The 23,915-nt window shown below is 51.6% G+C and overlaps 1 protein-coding gene across 1 annotated transcript in view; it reads right to left on the reverse strand.

The window, feature by feature from the left end:
- Positions 1 to 252: 252 nt before the first annotated feature.
- The window catches only part of RBM20 (RNA binding motif protein 20), a 178,354-nt gene continuing 154,691 nt past the window's right edge, over positions 253 to 23,915 (reverse strand). The window contains exons 8-14 of the mRNA XM_040624554.1: positions 22,001 to 22,080; positions 19,584 to 20,253; positions 13,560 to 13,664; positions 11,834 to 12,497; positions 10,140 to 10,274; positions 3,426 to 3,547; positions 253 to 558 (exon numbers count right to left, since the gene is read on the reverse strand). Of these exons, the coding sequence (XP_040480488.1) occupies positions 448 to 558; positions 3,426 to 3,547; positions 10,140 to 10,274; positions 11,834 to 12,497; positions 13,560 to 13,664; positions 19,584 to 20,253; positions 22,001 to 22,080 (1,887 nt within the window). The 3' untranslated portion in view covers positions 253 to 447. The remainder of the gene's footprint in view (positions 559 to 3,425; positions 3,548 to 10,139; positions 10,275 to 11,833; positions 12,498 to 13,559; positions 13,665 to 19,583; positions 20,254 to 22,000; positions 22,081 to 23,915) is intronic.

The following is a 23,915-nucleotide window of genomic DNA, read 5'->3' on the forward strand; positions in this document are numbered from 1 at the left end:
CCGGCCCCCTGAAGTGGGTCTTGACCAGGGAGTTTCTGTGAGATCTCTTCCTTGGTTGATCGGGCTGGCCTGACCTGTCCTGTCCCATCAAGAATTTGAACGCTATGAAAATCCCTGAGAAGTTGGGTTTTATGAAAAATAAATGACCCTTGGCACAGAAGGTGAGAGAGAGGGAAGGAGGGGGAAGAAGAGAGAAGCAAATTGAAGGAAACAAGAACCAGCCGGCGGGGGGGGGGGGGGGGGGGGTGACCCTCAGCCACTGGACAGGTCAGTGACAGCTTCACTGGGGAGACACTTCAAGGGCATTTTCACAAGTCTCTGAGAACAAGCCGAGGCAACATGGCCTGCCTGGTTTTCCTTCCTCTGGCTTTAGCTTCTGTCCCCGAGGTCAGGAAGGCCCCACCTCGGAAGGCCCTCCTCTCCGGGCTTCCAGCAGCAGCCAGGGCATCAGAGATTCTTCCTCTCAAAGTGCGGCACGATTCCGCCCTCCTCAGGCCTAGGGCTGCCGGCTCCCTCCGTCTCCTTCAGGCCCTCCTCCGCCAGCTGCGACAAGTACTTCTGCGGTGGGGAGAGGGGGACAAAGGGAAGGGAGAGGGTTAGTGATCACCTGGCCGGAGAGGAGAGGAGAGGAGAGGAGAGGAGAGGAGAGGAGAGAGGAGAGGAGAGAAAGGGATGTACCTTGGCCCCTTCTCCCATCATGTCTCCCAGTGGGTGGGACCCCCTCCCAGCCCCCCCAATCCTTCTGGGGCTACGGGACCCATACTAAGCTCCCTCCTCTCTGTGTTAGTTTACAAGTAACGCAGGGCTCATAGAAAACACAGATCCTAACAACAGGACCACTTCCAAAGCCCTTGTCCTGTGCAGGCGCTATTCTGTTTTTCTTATAGAAACTCATTCAATTCTCGCGACGACCCCGCTTGTTTTCCAGAAGAGCCTCAGCATCCAGGGGCACGTCCGCGTGTGAAAGGCAGGGGGCAAGAGGCCAGCCGGGCTGACCGACCTACGGGAGGAGAGAAACACTGTCCTGCGAGGATTGCGAAAGACAGACAGCAGCCGCTCGGAGCCACCTGTTTCCTGGCGGGCAGGCGACAGGCTGAGTGCCCCGAGGTCTGTCGCGGGTTCCTGTGCTGTAGCCGGGGGCTGCCTCATGCCGCCCCAAACACTTGCTGCTATCACGGGCCCCCGGCCACACGGCAGGCTACTGCTTGGGACTCTAGATGCTGAGCAGTGAGGCACAACTAGCAAAGGCCTGGGGCCCCAGCAGGGCCCTCTGATTGCCCAGGCAGCAGGGGGCAGTACAAAGAGCACTGGATTAGGAGTCCGTGTGCAGGTGGTCACATGTGTGGGCTCTGCTGCCTGATGACCCGGGTTCAAATCCTAGCTCTCGGCAGGCAAGTCACCCAGTATCTCTGACATCTGTGGATGTGGCTAATAACAGCAACTACCATTGTAAGGTGGCCGTGAGGTCCACGGGAGGTACTGTAAGCACTCAGCACAGCGCCTGGCTCAGAATAGGCGCTGGGTAACGTTGTCCTTTATCGTGAGTGGCATCAGCCATCTGACTCTGGGAAAGTCACCCGTCTTCTCTCAGCCTCTGACTCCTAATCTGGTAAACGGGAGAAACGGTGCCTTCCTCCTTCCAGGGTGATTTTGAGGGTCAGATGAGGCCAGGCCTGTAAGATGACCTGCTCTCTCTAGAAGAAACTGGTTGGCTCTGAGAGGTGGGTGAGCCTGACGCGAAGAGTGGCAGACTGACTGTGGGTCTCTGCGGGCCAGGCTGCCGAGGGAGGGCCTGGTTTGTCCTCCACCTCATCTCAGGAAGGGAAATGTGGGCTCACTCCTCTCTGGACCTGGAGCCAGGGAGGCATCTGGTTTTCCTATTGAGCACTGACTCCCCTTGTTGTGCCGGGCCACTCTGGATGGGTTCTTTTCAGGTTATGACCAGCAGCGGGGGCCCAGCAGAGGCTGCACAGAGAGAAAGGAGGCTCCTTCCACCTGCTCCCCACCTCAAAGAGCAATCCCTCACCCCCACCTCATGGCCTGCTAGTGGTGCTAAGTTTACAAGTTGCCTACTTAGATGTGAGCCAGCACCTGCGGCTCGGGTCTGAATTCTTCACTTTTCACACATGTAACATGGGGCAGTGTGGGGTGGACGAGGCTGTGTGGACAAGAGACATTCTGCCAAGGCCACTGACAGAAACCTTATCTGGAAAGCCTGCACTGGAGGCTCCCAGATCCCCAACAGGTGTGCCAGAGAAACGTGAACTGCAGTTGGCGGGCCTGGAGGGCTTAGACCATGTCTGGCCCTGACGTGCCTGGGGACCACAGGAATGGCTCTGGCCTGCTCTGGGGAGATGAGTGCCTGGGGGTTTGGCCCATAGGCACAGAACACAGTGTAGTCCACTGTCCTGGAAAAAAAAAAATACAGGATTTAGAATCAGAGGCCCTGGCAAGTCTGGAATTATCCCAACTTCTTGAGTGACCTTCAGTTGTGTGGTCTCCTGGAGAACGACACAATCCAGCTGAGAACGCCACGTGAGATCAAAAGCTCTCACACTGCGGTATCAGAATCTGCTGGAAAGATGTTTAAAATGAGGATTTTCTGGCCTAACCCTAGAGAGAATGAATAAGCAGGTGTAGGGTGGGTCCAGGAAGCTGCATTTTTAAAAGATGTCAGCTGGTATGAGGATCAAGTTCAGGGAAGTCAGGACTAGATGATTTCCAAGACCCCACCCAGCCCTGCCATTCTATGTTTTATCTTGTTGGGTGGGGGAATGATGGTGTAGCGGGCCACCCTCCGCTGGCTCTCCAGAGCCCAGACTGAATCCTTGATCTGTCAAGTCAGGCCTTCACTGTGCTCCCCTAGGAGAGGCCAGAACTTGGGTCCCAGGCCCCATCGCTTCCTTGGTCACAGAGCAGCTGCTCCCTAGAAGGAAATCAGGAGGTTTAAGTGACAGGAGTCTGGGCACAGCCAATGACAATCCCTTGCAGATGGTAACACAGACCATGCCGTTTTGGGTCTTGGTTTGCAAGATCAGCTTAACAGGGTAAAAAAAGGAAAGTGATTAAGAATCAGGCAATCTGTTCCCGGGCCTGGTAACTCACCATCTGCATGGCCTTGGACAAATCACACAGCTTCTCTGGGCCTCAGTTTCCTCAAGAGGTGGCCCATATATGAGTTTCTTAACTAGGGATGCACATTCAAATCATATAGAAAACTTTCTCAAATTATGTATTCCTGGACCACATCCCCCCATTCTACCGACTATCTCACCTAGTATATATGTACTTTCAAAAAACACTGTCCAGGTAACTCTATTTCACAGCCTGGGGGAATCAGGCCTGGGGAAAGAGCGCTTCTCCACATGGTGGAAGGACATCGATAGGGGACGCCCCGGGTGCTGGGCAAGGAAGGCTCCGCTCACCTGTAAGTTCCTGTAGTGGATAGCACTGCGACAGTGGCTTATCTTGGCCATCTCCTCGCTCGTGTAGAACAGCCCACACAGCTTGCAGTAAAACCCAGTCCTGGGCACCACGAACTCCACCCCTGCAGGAGGATGGGGGACGGACAGGCAGGAATTAGGAAGGCCATGTGAGACCCCTGTGGTCTTGCCAGCCGGCAGGTGGAATGGGAGCAATGAGCTCCATCCCTCGCTTGCTGTTGACTTTGGCTGGTAATGGAGCTTCTCCAAGCCCACTTTCCTCATCTGCAAAACAAGCCTGAGAACAGGGCTGAGTCCATTCCCAGGTGGTCGTGAAGGAAGGGACGTGCTCCTTCAGGGGTGAGGGAATGCTTCACAATTCTCTTCTCTGCAACTGCTTCTGGAAGTAGGCCCAGGCTCTCCTGTTATCAGCCTGCTTCTAGGGAAAGGAGGAGGAACAATTTCATTTCTCCACACTGTACCCCTCTTTGTAGGTATTAGAGCCAGAACTTGGGAAGGATGCTGTCATTTTTGTTTGTTTTAGAATTATACTCATTAAAGAAAATTTTTAAAATACACAAAAGTGAGGAAAAATCCCTTGGAGTCATTCCAGTCAAAACATTTTCTTCCATACTACCCATATGCAGAGCTTTTTGGGGGGATGGTAGAGTTTTCATCATACCCTAAGTATAGTTCTGTCTCCTCCCTTTTTCATGTAATGTGTACCATAAACATTTTCCCATCCTCCAGTCTTTTCATCTGAACCCCCCAGCAATAGCATTTTACCCATGATTTGCTAAATAGAAGTGACAGGATTCTGGGAGGCCTTCTCATTTTGAGGAAAGGAAACAGTGGCCTGATAGCGAGAGAAGTGACAGTGTCACAGCCCAGAGGATTCATCTTCAAAGGCATGGCAGCTGCTCCAGCCTTCGCCAAGGTGTTTTGGGGGTCACCGTCTCCTCTTGAAGCCATGGTCAGCAGAGTGGAAAAAGCCCAGGTCTGAGAGGGCAGAGACCAGACTCTAAGGACCTGTGGAAGCTGGGGAGTGTCAGCTGAGCGCCCCTGTTTCCCTGGGGCCTCGGTTCCCTCGGGGGCCCGATGGTGAACTGTCAGCAGGAGAGCAGGGCATAAGGGCTGTGAGAAGCAGGACCCCTTAGGGAACTAAAGGAACCGGGCTGGTGGCTCTCAGAAGGCCCGGATTCTGCTTTCAGACTGGGGTGGCTCTCGTGTGTGCACGCGCACTTCAGCTGGGCTTGGCTGCGGCCCACCTGTTCAGCGCCCACTGCCCTGCTGGGGGCCACCCTGCTGGGGGCTGGGGTGGGTGCAGAACTGGCCGCAGGAGGTGGGAGGGGGAGAAGGCTGGGGAGCCATACACCAGGGGAAGGGCCACTTCTGGCAGAGAGGGAGACAGGCCAGGTCTCCATCAAGGCGCTGCGTGTGACCACAGGCCTGGGCTTCCTTCCCTTTCCTCCTCCCGCCTCCTGAGACAGAGCTAAGCACACAGGAGACACTGTCAGAGAGCGGCAGCTCAGACTTGTAATTACAACTTTTATTTTTCATTTCAAAAGAGCCACTTATCAGTATGCAGCGACAGGCCTAGAGGGAGGAGGGAGCCCGGGAGGCCTGCCCGAGGCCTGCTTTGCCTGATTGCTCCTCTGTGGTTTGGGGCCTGGTTTTGGCAGCCTCCTCAGCCAGTTTTCTCTAACTGCCACGTAGCACGCTGCCCTTCCCACAGCAGCCCCCCGAAAGGAGGGGGCCTCTCTTGGGCCCGCTGCCCAGAAGGAGGCTGTGTCCTTCCCCTCTTCACCTTCCTCCCACCCCCACGGAAAAGGACAGAAAAGTGGTCCCTGCTCTGCCTGTGGGTGGCCAGCTCGCCCCTGTACCTCCCACACAGGCCGCTGGCAAAGGAGTACTAAGCAAGGCCCGCCTTCGTCCTCTGTTCCCACAGATCAGTTGTCTCCTGCTGCGGCTCTGCTGGGAGCAGATGCCCCCACAAGACAAGGTAAAAGCAAGCGGAAAAGGAGAAGCTCCACCCGGAGGCCACAGGGAGCAGACACAGGCTGTGGTCAGAGCTGCTCCCTCTGTCCTGCCCCAGACCCTGCAGGAGGGGCCAGAGGGTGGTCCCAGCAAAGAAACCTTGGGGTTTCACTGCAGGCCCCCAGTAAGGCCTCCAGCATCCTCTAGGTTTTCCAAGAGGCCTTCCAGCCCATGTCCTGGGTCCCCAAGAAGGGGCGCCGCTGCCTCAGAAGCCGCCACAGAGGGTAAAGCAGGGCCCGAGCTGGCAGCTGGGGGCCCTTTCAACCCAAGCAGCACAGCGACCATGTGTGGGGTTCTGGGTGAGATTTCACTGGAACAAAGGCTTCCACTGCCAAAAAAAAAAAAAAAAAAAAGGCTTGGAAGCCACAGTACAGTAGAGAAAAAATGGAATTTAGAGTCCGAAAGATCTAGCTCCTTTACTTACACTGTGTGACCTCGAGTACATTGTTTAAACTCTCTGAGGTTAGTTTCCTCATCTGTAAAATAGAAATAATACTACCACAAAGGATGGTATGGGAATCACCTATCATTTTGCCTGGTGCTAAAAAAATATTAGTTTCTGGCCGTGTGTTAAACATTTCTCCACAGAGGCCTTCTTGCCCTCTAACCCGGGCCGCCTGGAGAACCTGGGCTTAAGGTTGGCAGCAACTCTTCTCTGCCCCCGCCCAGCGTACCAGGTGGTTCAAAGCACTGAGGAAGGAGAGGTCTGAGGAGGATCCCCAAAAGTGGGGCAACTCCCCCCTGGGTATCTGGGAGTTGCCATGGGCACGGCATGCCAACACCACCTCAGGACGCCTCTGGAATGTGAGGGCCACAAGTGAAGCTACGGCATCAAGAAAATTGTCACTGCCCCAACCCGTCTGGAGCCACTCGGTCCTCCCATTTTTCAGCCTCTATTAAGCACGACAATTAAAGCTGTATTTGCTTTCTAATAATAGCTCCTGGGACGGGTAATTATAACTCCATCATTCTAGCAAAGCCTGAGATGGGTGGATGGGGAGCTTGCATTTTGCAGGCAATGCCCTTTGGTTCTGGAAGCACAGACCGAGGTCTGTAGGCTCAGGCTGGCTGGGGTCACCCAGAGCTGGCCTGAAACCCATGGACAGTGCCTTCTCTCCACTCCCCCCACCCCATGTCCACCCCAGTGCCCGAGCATTTGGACTTCACCTCCCTTTACTCTGGATCCTTGGCACTCCCCATTTGCCTCCCTGCTCTCTATAGGGGCAAAGCCTGAAGGCTGTTCCCTACCTCCCTAGAAGCCTCTGTAGGAGTGATGGATTCTGGAGCATAAGGGTCATGCAGCCCCAGTGAGAGGAAACAGTAGGACTCAATAACTACTTCATGAATGAGTAGTAACACAGAGAACCTTCCTACCCGAAGACACTAAGACCTTACAAGTATTCATTCATTTCCTCCTCAAACTAACTGTATGTGGTAGGCTTCTATTACTACCCTTATTTATGGATGACGAAAGTCAATAAATCAATGAGGACGGGTTAAAGAGGTTGCTCTTTGTCCCCCAGCCAGCTGAGATTGAAACCTGGGGAAGCAGACTCCACATTCTGTACTCTTAGCCACCGCACAAAAATTGCCTTTCTTACATTGTGCTTCCGGAATGGGAGGAACAAGAGGGCAGAGTGTTCTCACGTTAGAGACCCTGAGCTCTGACCTGAACTGGCTGTGTGACCTTGGGTAAGTATCTGCACTTGTTTCCTCTCCTGTCCAATGTGGAAAATGGTACCATACCCCCATCCCCGAAGATCAATAAGATAACGGGTCTCCAAAGTCATTGAAGAGTACATGCGACACGAAAGTACAATCTGTTATAGCCGCAAGCTGCAAACAACCCAGAGGCCCGCCGAGAGGTCAATGAATAAACGAAATGTGGTTTACCTGTATCCACGATGCAGTACTCCTATCTAAAGAAACCAGCTGCTGATACGCCCAACAATTACCAGTGGATCTCAAAATAATTGTGCCGAGTGAAAGAAGTCAGGCAAAAACAGGATATTCCACATGATTCCCTTTGGATTCAAGTTCATATTTAGGGACAGAAAGCAGATCGGTGGGTCCCTGGGGACTGAGGTGTGGGGAGGGAGGAATTACAAAGGTGCACTGGGAACCTTGGGAGGTGATGGATATGTTCTCTGTGTTACTGTGGTAATAGCCTCACAGGTGTACACATATGTCAAGATTGATCAACCGTACACTTTAAACATGCGCACTGAATTAACATCAATTATACTTCATTAGAGCTGTTTTTGAAAAGCAGAATGAGATACTATTTTCCTAACAGGTTGGTAAAGATTCAAAACTGATGACGTCCAATGTCGGTAAGGAAGCAGAGAATGAGAATTCTCGCTGTGGCGGTGAAAACTGGTATAATCTTTTAGGAGTGCAATTTAGCAGCAATTATGAAAATGTGAGATGCAAATACATGTAACACCATAACCCCTCCCCCCCCTGCCGGCCCCAAGTCTGGGACGCTGTCCTACAGAAACGCTGGCAGGCACACAAAGGTGACAGCATGTTTGAAAGGCAGCAGAGCGTAGCGGAAGCATGGTCCTATGAGTCAAACTACTGGGATTTGAATCCTGACTCCGGTCTTTGCTAATCATCGCTTTGTAACCCTGCATCTCAGATTTCTAACTTATAAAATAGGGATAAAAATATTACCTACCTCATAGGTGTTTCGAGAGAGTTAAATAATAAAGTAAGCACTAGAAATGGTGTCTGCGTGGTAAATGATAAACATAAAAGCTTACCTATTACAGCATTTTAATAATGGGAAAACAAATTGAAAACATCCTAAATGTTCACCAGTAGAGAAATGGATAAGTAATTTATGATACGTCTTTTAGGATGGAATATTTGCAATGGTTAGAAGAAAGCATTGTCTGTGTACGGACGTGAAGAGGTCTCTGAGTCCCGCTGTTAAGTTAAAAAAGCAGATGGTAGAACATTTTGTGTATGGTGTGATCTAGTCTCTGTGGGTATGACCACGACTACCTCTGGAGCTGGGGAGAAACTGGAGGGAAGAGACACAACATTTAACGTTGACTTTACATGGCTCTTATTTTTTACATTTATCATAGTAATCGATCACACCTTTTGGAATAAAAAACAAGTTTAAAAAAGACACAAATGACAACGTGGTGGAACTTATTCTTCATCTTTGCTTGTGTGTGTCATACAGAGTCTAAGTTCTTGGAGGCCAAGAGACTTGTGTTACATTTCAGCCGCCCCACAGTGCCTTGCATGGTGCCATGTGATCTAGAAAGTGCTACTTAACTAAATGGGTACTCTATGAAAATGGAATGTTTGGAGGGCAGAAACAGTAAGAAATGTTTAAAAGCAGATGAAAAGAAAAAGAGAAATCTGATGGAAAGGGTGAGCCTCCATACTGACCAGCCCCTCCCCGCGTAAGCAGGCGTGCGGTCATCGGGCCTCACATAACTCATCCTTCTCGTGCTTCCTTGGGGTGCTTTCCCAAGTGACGCCTTCCTAAGCTCTCTCTCCAGTGGCTGCTACTACTCCTTTGTCTCATTGCTTTCCAACCTCTCAGAGTCAATGCAAAGACTCAAAGGTGACATGGAGTGGGAGTCACTGGGTTAGTGGTGGTGTCAGAGGCTCCCAGGGCACTTTACTGCAGGACCTCCACTCCCTACCCTGAGACTCTAGTTAAGTCTCCCCTTTGAAGATGTGTCCTATGTGATTCTATTATTAACCTCCCTTCCTGCCCCCCACAACACTTCCACTATTGAAAATTCCCCTATGGAATTGATCTGATTCAATTCCACAATACAGGATGAAAAAACTAAGGCTCAGGAACCCCAACCTATCATTCCCTGTGAGGCCTCTGCATTTGCACATTCCCTGCCCAAGGCCCGAGCCACCCCCTTCGCAGTGCCTCCTGCCAGCTGCACTTCTGGACCCCCAGTCTCCATTCTGCCTCTGGCTGGGTTGCCTTCCCTGACCAGGTGGGTTCTGACAGTACCTTCCATTCCCAGGGCCTCCGAGAAAAGTATTTTTACATCTCTCTCTCTCTCGTTTTATTGACTTGTTAATAAAGGCCTTGCAGTGACTGGAAAAAATAAAAACCAAAATACATTCCTGGGTATGACTCGTCTGAGGTCATGCAGTAAGTGAAACAGGAAGGAAAGGGGCCCAGTCTCTCTCTGTTCCATGCTCCCTCTAGCAAATACAGAGTGCCCCAAATGCAGTCTCTTTAGCAGCACTGCCTTAGAGAAGCTGGTCCTTCAAAGAGAAAAAAAATGTAGCATTGACTTGGGAAGGGCTGGGGCAAGGAGGGCAGGGAAGCCAGTAGCAGAAGAAGTTCATTTCTGTTGACTTTGGATGGCCACTGGGGCCTCCGATCTCTGCCTGAATAGAGGCTGTGTGGTCAGGAATAAAGCATTCCCAAACAGGGAACTCGACTCTCTCTTTGCTCTGGCTCCCAGGGCAGTACTGTTCAGGGCATGATGCCATGAGGTATCTGGTCTACTATTGGGAGACTGACATTGCAAGAAACTCTAAAGATATGCACCATATGTATCCATATTACATCCGACATTAAACACAACAAAACAGCAAACAAGCCTTCTCGAGCTCTTAGGTGTTACCATGGCGCTGTCATTTCCTGGAGCCAAACACTCAGGAAGGACTGTGTACGTCACCTACCTAGAGGAATGCTAAGCTCACTGAACACATCCTCTGGTTCCCAGGAAGGCAAAGAGAGGGGCTGCTTCAGCTCCGCCTCGGTGTATTCCGGTGACCTCACGTCCAGAGATTTCATTTCCATGTACTTGGAGCTTTCTGCAAAACATGGGCCAAGGTAGAGAACTAAGGAAGCACAGCGTACTTCAAAGGGTCCCCGCAGTCCTACTCTTGCGCCGTGTGATCAGGAACGGTCCCTTGCACTGCTTAATGACATGAAGCGAGGGCGAGGACTGCTAATTAGAACCAAAATGCTGTAATTGAGAGTTTGTTCCACTGCCAAAAGAATGCCACACACATGGACCCTTGGCCCGTCTTCGCCTTGGGCCCGTGGGGGATGGGCTCCTGCCTCCTTTGATTGGGACGATCCCCGCCTTGCCCCCCAACTCAGAAATCACTCCCCCTCCGCAGGCAGGAGGATTACCGGAGGGCAAACATTGTGCTGATGTCTCGAGGGCGGAGGCGGGCACAAAAGGCAGTGCCACGTTCACCCCAAGCTTGTTGAGCGGTATTATTAAATATGAACTCCAAACACTGGGTAAGCTAATAAGCCATTAACGCCTGTGCGTGTTGAGACCTATACAGCAAAATAAAGGGGTTCAATCAGGGCAAGGTGAGCGTTTCGCTCCTTCTTTATTCCTGCCTTCCGTAGACACGGCCCAGGCCTCCGTGTTTCTCTGGCAACAACGAGGCAGCTCGGAGCAGTTTCCATGGAGACTCGCAGGTGAAAAACAGCTCAGGTCAGCCCGCCACGGAGGAGCGCCTGCGCCCCCGGCTCCCTGACGGGCTCGTGCCAGCCACAGGGCACTGGACGGAAAGGTCTCTTTTCAGGCCTTTACTCAACAGTTTCTGCCCCCGATGCTGGACCCCCTTCCCTCACCTTCCACATGCTGCAGGCTTTCTGTGAACCGCAGCTCTAGTTACTTTCACTCCACGCCGAGGGCTACTCCTCCCCCTCCCCCCACACCGTAGCCCTTGCTGGATCTTTGTTTCCACTTGGCAGCGCAGACAGGGCTCAGCCTATTTTAAACTCTGTCTCTCATGATGTCATAGTGCCGGGCACCGGCACAACATCACCTGCAGCGGAGGCAGAGGACAGCCTGGGACAAGCCTCTTTTCCCCGTCAGGCCGTGGAGACAAGTGGGTCTGCGGTGGGAGCCAGGGGAACGGAAAGGGCCGTACCCCCCAGGAGCCCCTCATTCCGCCCTCTGCCCGCTCGGTGCTCCTTTCTCGCCTCGCACACTCCTGCCCCCACCCCCGGGCCTCACAGGAGGAAGGGCCTGGGCTGTCCGCCCTTGTGCAGGCTTGAGAGGCTATCTGCTGACCCAAGGAACGGGAGCCCCTTGGCCTAATAACCAAACACTTGTGCTGATTTTAGTTGTCAGAGTCCATCTGGGCTCCCATCAATTCAGAAAAGTCTATCCTGTCTGAGTTTGCTTCTCAGAAAACATGTGGCCTCCTATCTGATTTCCTTTACACCATTTGCCGAAAAGCACTAACCATTTAACCAGGCCTTTCGAAGCTGGCCTTCTGCACCAGCTTGAATGCTGGTTGAAACCTTGCTCGTATTCGTTCCTGCCTGCACAAGCCCACACACCTCCCTCGGTGAGCAGTGGTCCCATCAACCCAACCGCACAGGAGAAAAGGGAGGTAGTTACCCTGGGTCGATACTCCTTGGCGAGCCTGGCTTTGGAGGTTGGAGTCGGTGCGAGGGCTGGCTTTCCCCTCCAGGGGGTTGCCTTCACAAGCCCCGTCTTCAGGGGTCCCCCTGGCCTTGCAGTCATCGGGAGGTGGGCTAGGCTGCCGCGCCCCGTCTTCTGCTGGCTTGGGGGAAGACATTTGCTGCTGGAGTGGAGAGGCCAGGCGCACATCGGAGTTCTCCCCTCCCTCTGCCTGCTTCTCGTAGCAATCTGAACCCTCCAGTGAGAGGCCTGTCTTACGTTCAGCTGGCTTCCGCTCAGCGTCCAGATTTAGGCCAGGCATTTCCACGTCCATGTCACTGGGACAGCTTGTGGAAGCAGAAGGCAGGTCTTTGGGTGACTTGAGGCTGATTTCCGTAGCCCCATTCCCTTCGGGCTTCACTCCCTCGTTGGTGAAGTCCTTGGCTACGTCCAGGTCTAAAGTGGTCGTCACACAGGGACATATTTCTGGGCAGATTTTGTCCTTCTGGTCAATGGGCACAATTTCTTCCAGTTCTGGGATGTCTGGTTCCATAATAAAATCTTCCTCCTCCCCAACCTCGTCCACTGTAACCAGCTCCTCCATGTTGGTGGGATACCAGCTCTCCCCTTCTGCCTCACTTCCACTCTCCCACTCCTGCTCCTGAACGAACACGCAGAAGAAAGGTCAGAGAGTGACTGCGGAGCAGGCCTTGGTATTCAACCAGAGGGCGCAAACCTTGGCCACAGGGCCCCTCAAATCAGAAAGCTCCTGAGCACTCTTACTTCTGCCTGGGAACATTTACTGTGTCATCAGGAGCTATAAACCACTCACGTCCCACATCACTGATTCATCCCTAGGATGAGGCTTGAAAACAGCATTTAGAATTAGCCCTCAGTGCTGAATCTACCATGTTTAAAATGGCACAAAGAATTCCAAACCCTGGTGTATAATAGGTGCTCAATAAACAGTTTTTGAACGAATGAGTGATAAAGTTATAAACTCTAAATAAATCAACTGGCTGGAGCTCTTCCCTTGCGTGAAGGCCATCACTAAATGGAACGGTAGCAAAGCCCCCCCCCCCCGAACTCCCCCAAGCTCCCTTTCCCAGCAAGGGTACAACTTTCATAGCCATGGTTCATACTTGGCCCCTCCTGAAACTTTGTCATGTCCCCAGCAGCCAGATTTCGGAGATTAGCTTTCTCGCCAGCGATACTCATCTCTCCACCTCTCTTGACCAGAAAGGCACAAAGCTGGCCACGTTCCAAACCCGTTTCTTTTGCTGGGGCAGCCACAGCACTATAACTGGATTTTTTACTTTAAGTAAAATAATCTTTACAAGCACAATAGATGTTTTGTTCATCCCAGGGTCTGGGCATGCTGAGGTCAGGGCCCTAGCGTGAGCATCCGAAGCTCCCTTCTTCCCCCAGCCCCTCCCAAGGGACCTATTTTGAGAGCCTGGCTCTGAAGCCTGAGTCTTTTTTGGGCACATGTTTTCTCTTACGAGTGCAGCCAAGTCGCTGGAGACTGAGGCAGAGCCCAGGCATGTAGTAAAGATCTCCTTAATAAAGACTGCAGAGATTCCAGCAAAACCATTCTTCCAAGAAGTGCTGGCTTCATTCATGGAATCACAGGTGGGGTCTTGGACGTAGCCCACTCAACGAGTGGGGCATCACGGGGCAGGATGAGGACGCCTGTCCTGCCAGCACCTGGGACCAAATTTACCTTCTTCGTCCTTGCGTCTTCTGCATCTGAGGACTCTGTTTCTTTCTCCTGCCTGGCCGGCGGTGAGGTGCTTTCTTCCACGCGCTCCTGCCCCTCTGTTCCAACCTTGCCAAAGAAGAACAGAACAAACCCAATCAATGGTGAGCAGCAGCAGAGGAGAGAGGCAGCACCAAGAGAGAAAGCGGTACTGGGCACAGCTAACAGTCATCAGGTGTGCCCCACACACCATCTCCTTTATCTTCACCAAACCCCTCGGAGGCAGGTGCCTTGCCTTTTACAGATGAGGATATTAAGGATCAGAGAGGTGAAGTAACTTGCTCAAGGTCACACAGACAAGTGGAGGCATGGAAAAGTCTCAATGGTTGGACTGATGTCTTTAGTGGGGCAGAGATCTCTGGCAAACTGGGTGTTTTCGCAGTTGTGAAACCTGTAGGCAGGGACGGTGAGTAAAGGGACCAAAGGTAAATTGGCCCTGGGTTGACAACCATCGTGGTGACATCTCTCCTGAAAGATCTGTTTTGGCCATAAAAATCACATCCAGGCCACTTATGGGTAGGAAGAGGGTTGTGGCCCAACCAGTGCCCCCCTCACCGCTTTTTTGTCCTCTCTCTGACCTAGAGCTATGGCCCAAATTAGCAACCCCCTCCCTTCTTCCTTCCTTCTATTCCCTCCCTCAAATTCAGCCCCTCATAAGAGTCAGTGCTCACGTCTGAGAAACTGAACAACTGGAAGCAGGTGTTTGGTTCGGAAATTAGGGTTCCTGACCAGCCTTGAGAACAGGGTCGGCAATCTATCATCCTCAAGCCAATCTGAACCAGCGCCTCTTTTTATACCATCTGTGAATTAACAAGGCTTTTCAAATTTTAAATAGTTGCATTTTAAATGATTACATAAGGACGTACATAATATCTTCACTTTGGCTTCTTGGCCCACATAGCCTAAAATATTTACTGTCTGGTGCTTTGTAGGAAAAGTTTGCCAACCCCCATTTTAGAAGTTTTTGGAGGATATACTCCCATGACTTCAACTTTGGCCACCAAATCAATGACTCCCCCTGGACTTTCTCAAGGGCACGCTGCATTTTCTTGACGGTTTTGGCTGAGGTTGGCTCTAAGTAAATGACTCTAGCTCTGATTTCCTCTGAGCAGACACACCCCTCTGGAGGTGACAAGGAGCCAGCTGGGGCAGGAGCTCAGGGCTGGCTGGTTTAACCAGTTATTACCAGACAGGGGAACAGAGTTGAAATCCTTATGTCCTTGCTCTTGTCTGGCATTTGAAGCGCTCGAGTCTTCTAAGCTAACGTAAGTGCAAAGCAGCTCCAAATGCCTTTTGAGCCATCAGAATCCATAGCGCCTATCAACAGGAGACCTCTTTCTTTATTTTATCTCCCTGAATAAACTATCTATGGCCCTCCCTTGTCCAAGTAGGTAATCCTTACCCTCCCCAAGCAATTCCTACAGCCACACTCCTAGATCAACACAATAGAGACACGCCCGACACACACAGTTCAGACTGGGAGAAGCAGCGACAGCCTGGCTGGCTGGAAGCATCTTGGATCCCGGTGCTTCCTCCCTGCAGACAAAGGAAATGGAGCAGTGTCTTCGGTGCACCCCGTGCCCTGGGATCACCTCATGTGAGAGTAGAAGCTTAAGGGAAACCAGCAAATGCAACCAATGCACCCAGCTGCCCACACCAGCTCACAGACTAAGATATTAGGTCCCACTGTTGCAAGCAGAGCTCTGCCTCCACAGGAATAGGGCTACTGATAAACCACCTCCTAACTGCTCTCTCCCTTCTGCTCTGTAGCCTCCTCCCAAGTCTGGTCTCCCCAAGGCAATCAATAACAATCACTCCAAAATGCAAAACCTATCATAACCTCACTGCACCTTCTTGCTTGAATATTTCATTTGCTTCCCCTTGCACTTGGGATGAAGAGAAAAATCCTAACCTCACCACAGGGTCTTGCGTGATATGACCCGTTGACAAACTAGACATACCTCTCACTATTCTAACCCTGGCTGTCTCTGTTCCAGCAACACTGGTCTCCAGCCACAGGGCCTTTGCACATGTTGTTCTGCCTGCTCTCCTTCCTGTTCACTCAGTGAAACCCACCATTCCTTCAAATCTCAACAGTCACATCCTAACCCGGGGAAGCCTCTGAATCATCACAAGCATTAAGGGCACTATCTACCTCCATCGCCTTCTTAGCACTCAACACGCATGCTCTTCTATTCACGTGAGGAATTGATTAGTATGTCTTTCCACTAGACCATGAGCTCCATGAGATCAGGGCTCATTTCAGCTTTCACCCAGAACTGTAGCCCCAGTGCTAGGTGCTCTGTGGACATTAGTCAGTAGAAGAACGGAGACCTGAAGGCTTGAAGGAGGGGGTGGAGTAAGTTAACTAGCTCCCACCTGCCTCTGGCCTGCCTGGGTCTCTGTCTAGGCTCTGAACTAAGCATAAATAGCTTTTCTATTTCTCCCTCCTAGGGACTGTTTACACTAGGGGCTGCATTCTAGGGAACCCTGGGCTCTATCTGGCCCACAAACATGTTTTGGCCTCTGTAATTTCTAAAACGTAGAAAATTTCGTAGATATCTGGACTTTGGTGTTACTCCTCCAAAAAGGGGGGGTCTAACAGCTCAGAACACGCAGTCCTGAATGGCAGCCATAAAACAGAGGCAAGCAGTGGCTAACTGCCCCCAACAGACAGGTACCTCCTCCTTGGTCTGCCATGGTTCCTTCTCTCCACGTTGGCTTCACTCCTATTATCTGGTCTGTATTCCCCACCTGCCTTCCCTTCTCCAAGCATCTGGGTCTGTAACCCTTGATCGCCCTTCTTTCCCAGGTTCACCATACTCAGAGACTTGATTTCTCTCCTTTCTGTGGTCTTGTGGTCAAGGCTGGGTCCCACGTGTGGACTTGGCCACCCACCAGTACTGAACAGCACACACTCTGGCCTCTCCAGCACGGGCACTTTCTCCAGAGATCTTAGAAATTTCAAACGAGCACAAGCTCATTAAAGTCCTACAACAGCCTTGTGATCACACTCATTTCACAAATGAGAAAATTGAGGCAGAGAAGAACAGGGTGTGACCTGGTTCTCAGAAGCCAGGCCTGTCTCCGGGATCCGGGGTCAGTCATTCCTTTCTTTCTTCAATAGATACTTACTGAACATCCTCTCTGTGTCAAGCCCTGATCTAGGGAATGGGGACACAGCAGTGACCACTGCAGACAAAAATTCCTGCCCTTGTGGAGGTTATATCTGGGGGGTGGACGAGATAAACACTAAATAAAGACAGATATCAGGGGATCAGTGAGACCTAGGAAAGGTACTCAGAGAAGGAAGGGGAGCAGACTGGGACAGTGGTTTTATGTAGTGGTATTTCTGGCCGGGAATACACTTGGGGAGAGTGTGACAACAAATAAACACAAAGGAGGGGAGGAGGGAGCCATGTGGACCTCAGGAGGGCAGGGCGTCTAGGCAAGTGAACACATGTAAAGGCCCTGTACTGGGAGGTGCCCGGTATATTAGGAGAAAGGCAAGGACACTATCCTCAACCGACTGCCTTCCAGCTCCAAGTTCAGTCGCTGCCGTCATCTGGGCAGCCCTGGGGGGCTGGGGTTGTTCTCAAGATTGTGATATACAGTTTGAGATCAGTGAAGAAGACTTTGTTCTGCTGATATTCCACCAACTGGTGTTGGGCTTCCTGGCTCCAAACCCACCGAAACAATCCATTGGGGACCCCAACAAGTCCCTACTGACCCCACTCTAGGGCCATTAGAAGTAGAACCAGTCAGAGAGACAGAATTTGGGGAAACCCATGGGGCTTTCTGGACTTTTTTTTTTTTTTTGCATCAGGGCTCAGGGGATGACCCACAGTATGTGTCACCTTAAAAGGGCAAACGATGGAAGCAGGTGGGTAAAACAGTAGGAGCAGTAAGCTTACTGAAGACAGGTGGCAGAACTGTGGGTAGCATTGGGAGGGGGCAGCTCCACCCCTTTGCCATGGGGACACAGCGCTCTAGGCTGGTAGTGTGTGTATGAGGTTCAAGCTGGAGCCCCTGCCCAAGGGGCTGTTGCTCTCTGTTTCTCTGAGCCTCTTCTTGAGGCACTGACCCATCACTAGCCCCTTAGATCCCTCCAAGCATAGATATGCTTCTTAAAAACATCTTCTGGCTCCCAGGTCCTCGGGGTCCCATTCAAGTCCTCTGCGAGGCACACGAGGGCCTTGCTGCGTCCACCCACGTCCCTAATCTCATCTCCTGAGCTCCCCCTGCTATGCCAGTCAGAAAAACTGTGGCACACTTTGAGGTGGGCAAAAAGACTACAGGGTGTTCTCCCCATAGGATGCTGGGCAGTTCGTGGTCTGGCACACGCCCTCCAGGAGGTCGGGTCCCACAGGAGTCTGCACCTTTCATTATCATGAGCCGAACTATTTTACAACCCTGTAAACTTTAGAAGACCGATAGTAGTGCAAATGATTCTCCTTCAGAGAGATGCAAAGGAATTTCATCTGGTGGAGACGCCACCAGCTTCCCATGCCCGTGGCAGAGGCCAGTTTTCGATCTGCTAGCAAATTCACTTCTGCGCTCCCGATCGCCTCTCCGTTGCCTGCTCCCTGGATTCCCCTCTAGACCAGCCTTTACATCTTCCTGGCTCCCCCGTTTATTCATGAGTTAAATAACCTCTCTCACATATATTCACTTTACATTTGCACAAGAACCATGATTTTACTTTTTAAAGGCTTTATTCTTTAATATCTCTAAAGAGGCAGCCACGAGTACCTGCAGTTGCTTGGAAACAGTCTTCCTTTCTTGCTTTTTGCCCTCGCTGCTTCCCCGGTCACTCTTTCCCCCCACTTGCAACGCCCAGCTCACAGGTCACCTCCTCCGTGAAGCTCTCCCCCTCTCCTTGCACAGAGGGAACTTCCCCAGAGCAGCTCATCCACTACTCTTCTCCAGCATGGGCCCCACTGAATGTCAGTCATTTCTGTAGATCTCCTTCCACCATTAGACCTTGGTCTCTGCCACAGCACGGACCCTGTCCCGGTCATGTTTGGACCCCCTGTGCCTAGTGCACCGCCTGGCCAAGTGGCAAAGTGCATGGAGGAGTATACGCAGTAGTGGACAAGGGGATGACTCTTCAGTGTCCATGGAGTTGAGAATTGGGCTCTTATTTCGACTTAGTCCCTGTCACCAAGTCCTGGGTCACACGAGAAGATACGCATGTAGGATTTTCAAAATTGGGTTCTTTATGCAGACCCACCCTGCTCCCCAACCTCCACTATCCTGTTCCTACTTAAAGGTAGGTTTGGGCAAGAAGGAAGGGTAAGCCCAGTGAGAGTGTGAATTTCGTACCCAGAGTCCTCACGACCCACCGTGTGAACTGAAGTTACACAGTATGTTATAAGCCTTTTCAGACGCGTGGATGAAAAGTGCCAGCCAACTGCCGAGCATTTTTATTACAGGGGAAGTAAACCTCTGGACAGTGTCCGGAGCAGCACGCCAGGCCCTGGGCACCCGGGCTAAGTCAGCGGGTGGTGGCTGCTTCTCTTTACCACCTCTCATCAAATCCCAGGGTCGGCAGATGCTTTTGGCGGGAGAAAGGATGGAGCAGACCACAGATCTCATCTCCCTGGGCAGAGTCTGTGGGTGCAAACACCACGGGACCCCTCCGTCCCAGACACACACAGGACCACGGAAGGCCTTTGCATCACGTCGCCGCCTAACTTCCAGCAAAGGCAGCAGCGAGCCAAGGGATTTGGAGCCCCGTTGCTCTGCCATTTTCTGACTGTGTGTCCTTGGGCAACTGACTTAGGCTCTCTGTGCCTCAGTTCCCTCATCTATAGCCACAATAGTATTATTACCAACATTACCTCACACGGTTGCTGTGAAGATTAAATATCTTGATTGAGATAAGGTGTTTAGTCCAGTGCCTGACACAGAGTGTTTCGTTCATGCAATAAACGTGCATCATCATTATATTACTATTGCCCTGCTGGGGAACCTGCCTGTCCTTACCTCATTCCCCACCATCCTGCTTTCTCTTCTATCATCAGCAACTTCTTGGTCTCTATCGGGTCTCTTGGTTCTGTTTTTCTCACTCTGCTTAGACTTGGTGCTCTCAGGGGCGCTAGTGACCTTCGGCTCCAGCCCGTCTTCCTTGCCTGAGTCCTCAGGGTGGGGGTGTCTGCTCTCCCGCAGTCTGGCCTCCTCTTTCCTCCTGGACCTGCCGGGAGCATCTTGCTGCTGCTTTATGTACTTGTCCAATTTACTTTTGGGCTCCTTCCGGTAGTAGCCGTCTTCTCGGCTTTTGTAGCCTGATGCAGAGTGGAGGGGGCTGGGGGACCCGGTCCTCAGGTGCTTTTCTCGGTGGCCCCTCCCTCCTTCCAGCCGCTCCTCTAACTCAGCTTTGTCCAGTTGCCAGGGGTAGTGTTTGCGATCGTGCGTCCACATGTCTGCCCTATCCCTCTTGTCCTCCCCGTTCTCCCTCCAGGGGCCTGGGTCTCGCTCTTCCTCCCTCCTGGCATAGGGCGAGTGCTCCCACGAGTCCCGGCTGTTGCCCCAGTCGGCCCGGGTGGGGCCCAGAGGGCTGTGGGAAGAGCTGCAGGAGGTGAAGCTCGGAGTGTGGGACCTCGGGGATAGTGACCGGCTCACCGGACTGCGAGACCGTGGCCTTTCTGGGCCATATCTGTCAGGGAGCAAAGGAGTGGGTTTGAGAATCTGCACGTCCCTCAGCCCCCAGGCACAGACACACCCAGTCCCTTGTACAGACACACCACACACGTAACCCCATGTGACCATACACTCTTCACCACAACCGCACAGACAACACAGAGTGGGGCAGGAGAAAGCTTTTCCTCCCTCTGGGCTTCTAGGAGGAGGGATTTTGCCTAAGTACAGTCCTGGCCATCTCCGCCCCTTTACCCATTCTGCTCCTGGGAACTGGGATAAATAACTGGACTGGTTTGGTTCTGCTCCATCTTTGTTCCTCTTGGAAGGAAGCTAGGCTCAGGGGGCGGGCAACTCTCCTCCTGGGGTGTAGGGAGGTTGCCCTGGTCCTGCCTGGTGGGCAAGCCTGCCCGACCCAGCCTCTTGGCTACAAGACCAAAGCCACAACTCCGCCTGGCCTCTACTGTAATAAAGGCAACCTCTTGGCCTCCATTTATCTTGTTTACTTCTCATCTCAGTTTGTTCGGATCTTGGGCATGGTAGAAGGATGCTAATTACTGGGGGGACAAGAGTGAGGAGGCCAGGCTCAGAGATCCCAAACCAAAGAACCAGGAAGGCATTTTAGGGTTGGAGATTCAGAACCTTAGAGCTCTGACCTGCTCATGTTTCGGATGAAGAAACTGAATCCCAGAAAAGGACCTCAGTTTGCCGAAGATTCAGAGCAAGACCTCCTAGTTCCTCCCCACACTCCACCACAGAGCTGCAAGCAGCATGGTATGGTTTTATATGTATCTTTTTTAAAAACTCAAGTAACCAATAAAAAAAAAAAATCTCAAATAAATGGAAATCCCAAACCCAGGCAGCTACATACAAAGATAGACAAACACATAAACACTCTCTCTTTCCCTCTTTCTGAAGGTTGTTCGGTTATTAAGCGGATCTACTTAATCATATATATACCCATTACTCTAAAAGAATGGGCGATTTTCATTTGGTTCCCAAATACAGGAAACGATGCAGCCCTGAATGATCAGGGGACACCCAGATGTGGCTCCCTAGGACCAGGCTGCCTTGACCCTCAGAGGGGAATTGGCCTAGACTCAGCCCTCTGCAGTGATGTTCGAGCGCCCTCTGTGGCAGCAGTGGGTAAGAACCACAGATCGGGCTCTACCTTGGCTCTCCGCAGGGACTGTCTTTGGGGGCCAGCAACAGTGGGAAACTTGTAGCCCCAACTTGGCATGGTCACAATTTCAGCTGGAAGAAATGAGTTTGAAAATTGAATGCATTCCATGTTCAGAGTAAGTGACTGGTCAAGTTCCTACTTTTGGGGGGGGTTCACCTACATTCCTGTTCTCACATCTACATTCAGCCCATGAAAAATCAACAGATGGCTCTAAATAGAACACACACACACACACACACACACACACACACACACACTTTTCAGGCTGTTTTAGCAGAGTGTAGACTTGCCCCAAAGGGCCAAATATCAACAGAACCCCTCCTCTATATATTCCTTTCCAACAAAGGAAGAGCCAATGAGAGGAAGCCCATCATCTTGCATTTTCCTGGGACTTACCCTGAGCAGCGGTCTGGACTGGACTGATGCCTTCCATCAGGCATGTGGAAAAGTAGGGCCCAGAAAGGCTGATGGACAGGGCAGGGGCAAGGGCAGGGCACAGTGTGACTCAATACCCTACGAATGAGAGACAGGCGAGTGTCCCAGCTGCCCAGAATCCACCCTGATGCCCATGCTGGGGCCTCACCTGTCCGCTTCCCGGAACATGTCCCTCTCCCTCTGGGAATGCATGTCCTGGATGATGGCAGCCACAGTTTTCCCAGGTTTCTAGGCAAAGTCAGAGAGGTCATCATCAGACCAGAGATGGCCATACAAACGCCAAAGGGAAGCAGCGAGGACTCGGGTCCACGGCCCGGCCCATCCAAGGAGAAAAAGTACCTTTTTAGAGGAAGAAAAAGTTTAATCCAGGGCATGAGTGTGAGCATAATGCTGACTGGAGTGGCCCTGACATTTTGGGTTCATTTAGAACATATGCAAAAGCCCAGAGAATGGTATATTGAACCCCTATGACTCCATTTCCATTGTCAACAATTCTGACCAATCTAGTTCATCTATACCCCCTCCCTTTTCCCCACCCCAAAGAATATTTTGAAGCAAATCCCAGACATAAGATCTTTTCATCCATTCTATGAGGACACTGCCGTGGCTCAGTAACCCCTCAGGGGGACCATCCACGGAGCTCATGGTCAATCCATCTTGCTGCGTTTCAGACGAGGGTGGGAGTCCAAGCCCCGTACTGCCCCAGGGAAATGCTGGCAAACTCAGAGGGATGCACCTGGAGTGGAGGATCTCAAACCAGGGAGAGCAGCCCAGCTCTGCCTCTAGCTGGCTGGATGATCTGGGGTCAAGGCTTGCTGTCTGTACGAGACTCACTTTCTCCACCTATAAAGGTGAGATAATGAGGCCCATCTGGCATCCACTGGTAGCCTCGGGGCGTGGCGGGATACGCTGATAAAAGCCACTGGGGCCCGGCCTACATAAAAGGAGCTGCTGGAAGGTTTCCTCAGACCCTCAAAACCCCTCTGTTCCCTCAAAAGTCCCGGGAAGATGCTGAAACCTTCCGTATGAGCCCTTAACCTGTCACAGCCAGGCCCTGTCACAGCAGCCCTGATCCTTCTCGACATTACTATGCTTTTCAGGGTCTCTGTCCATTCTCACCTGATTCCTTCCACCCGGACACCCTCTCTGTTTAGCTGATTCGCCTCAGCCTTTAGGCGCTATTCAGCAATCATTCCCTCCTTTACACAAGCAAGTCACACTGCCTTTTGCCACTGGACTTCTAGGAGCTCCCGTACCGATGCACTCATGTCCAAGTCTTGTATAATTTCCACAGGACTAGCCTGTCTCTTCAGTTACATAGCAAACTCTCTCCAAGTATGGACCAAGCCTCCTACTCCCTGTAGCTCTCAGCACCACGTCTTACCTGCAGAAGACCCTCAGTCACCATTTGCTGATTGAATCTTCCTGAGAGCACCATGGAATGTACCCAAGAATCCTTTCCAGATCCAGAGACCCCCTCTGTGGCTAGGAGGCTGGCAAGACCAGTGGCTCTGAAACCAGGCCCTCTGTCCCCAAACTGCCTGAGACTCTCAACCCCACCCCAAAACTACTGAAGGGAAATCTCTGGTCAAGAGAACCTGAAAACTCCCCTGACTATTCTCTGATGCAGTAATTGGGAGACATTGGTCTAAATTATTCCAAGTTCCCTTCCACATGTAAGACACTACGATTCTGGAGAAGTCTCTGTAGAACAACCCAGAACATAGGTCATTCTTCTCATCGAGGTCTGCGGGAAGAAAAAACTGACTTTTTATTGATCCTTCTTCAGATTTGCTCTTTCTCATTCATTCCATATATTTGTGAGACACTTGTTGTGTGAAAGGTTCTGCCCCAAGTGCCCCGAGGAATAGAGCTTCTGCCACAAAGAGGGTATTGGGAGACATGATTGCCAGCATGAGGAAATATTCAGGAGAGGAGATGAGAGATACCTTAAATCTCTCCTTTCTCTCCCTTCACTTTGCCTGGTGAGCCAAAGGTCAAGTTAGAGGAAAAAGGCCAATCAAAACTTCCCCCGACCTCTGCAACCTCTGGTGGGACCGCAA

Source organism: Ursus maritimus, unplaced genomic scaffold (assembly GCF_017311325.1).
Source record: "Ursus maritimus isolate PB19 unplaced genomic scaffold, ASM1731132v1 scaffold_7, whole genome shotgun sequence".
In the NCBI taxonomy this organism is placed as follows: Eukaryota; Metazoa; Chordata; class Mammalia; order Carnivora; family Ursidae; genus Ursus; species Ursus maritimus.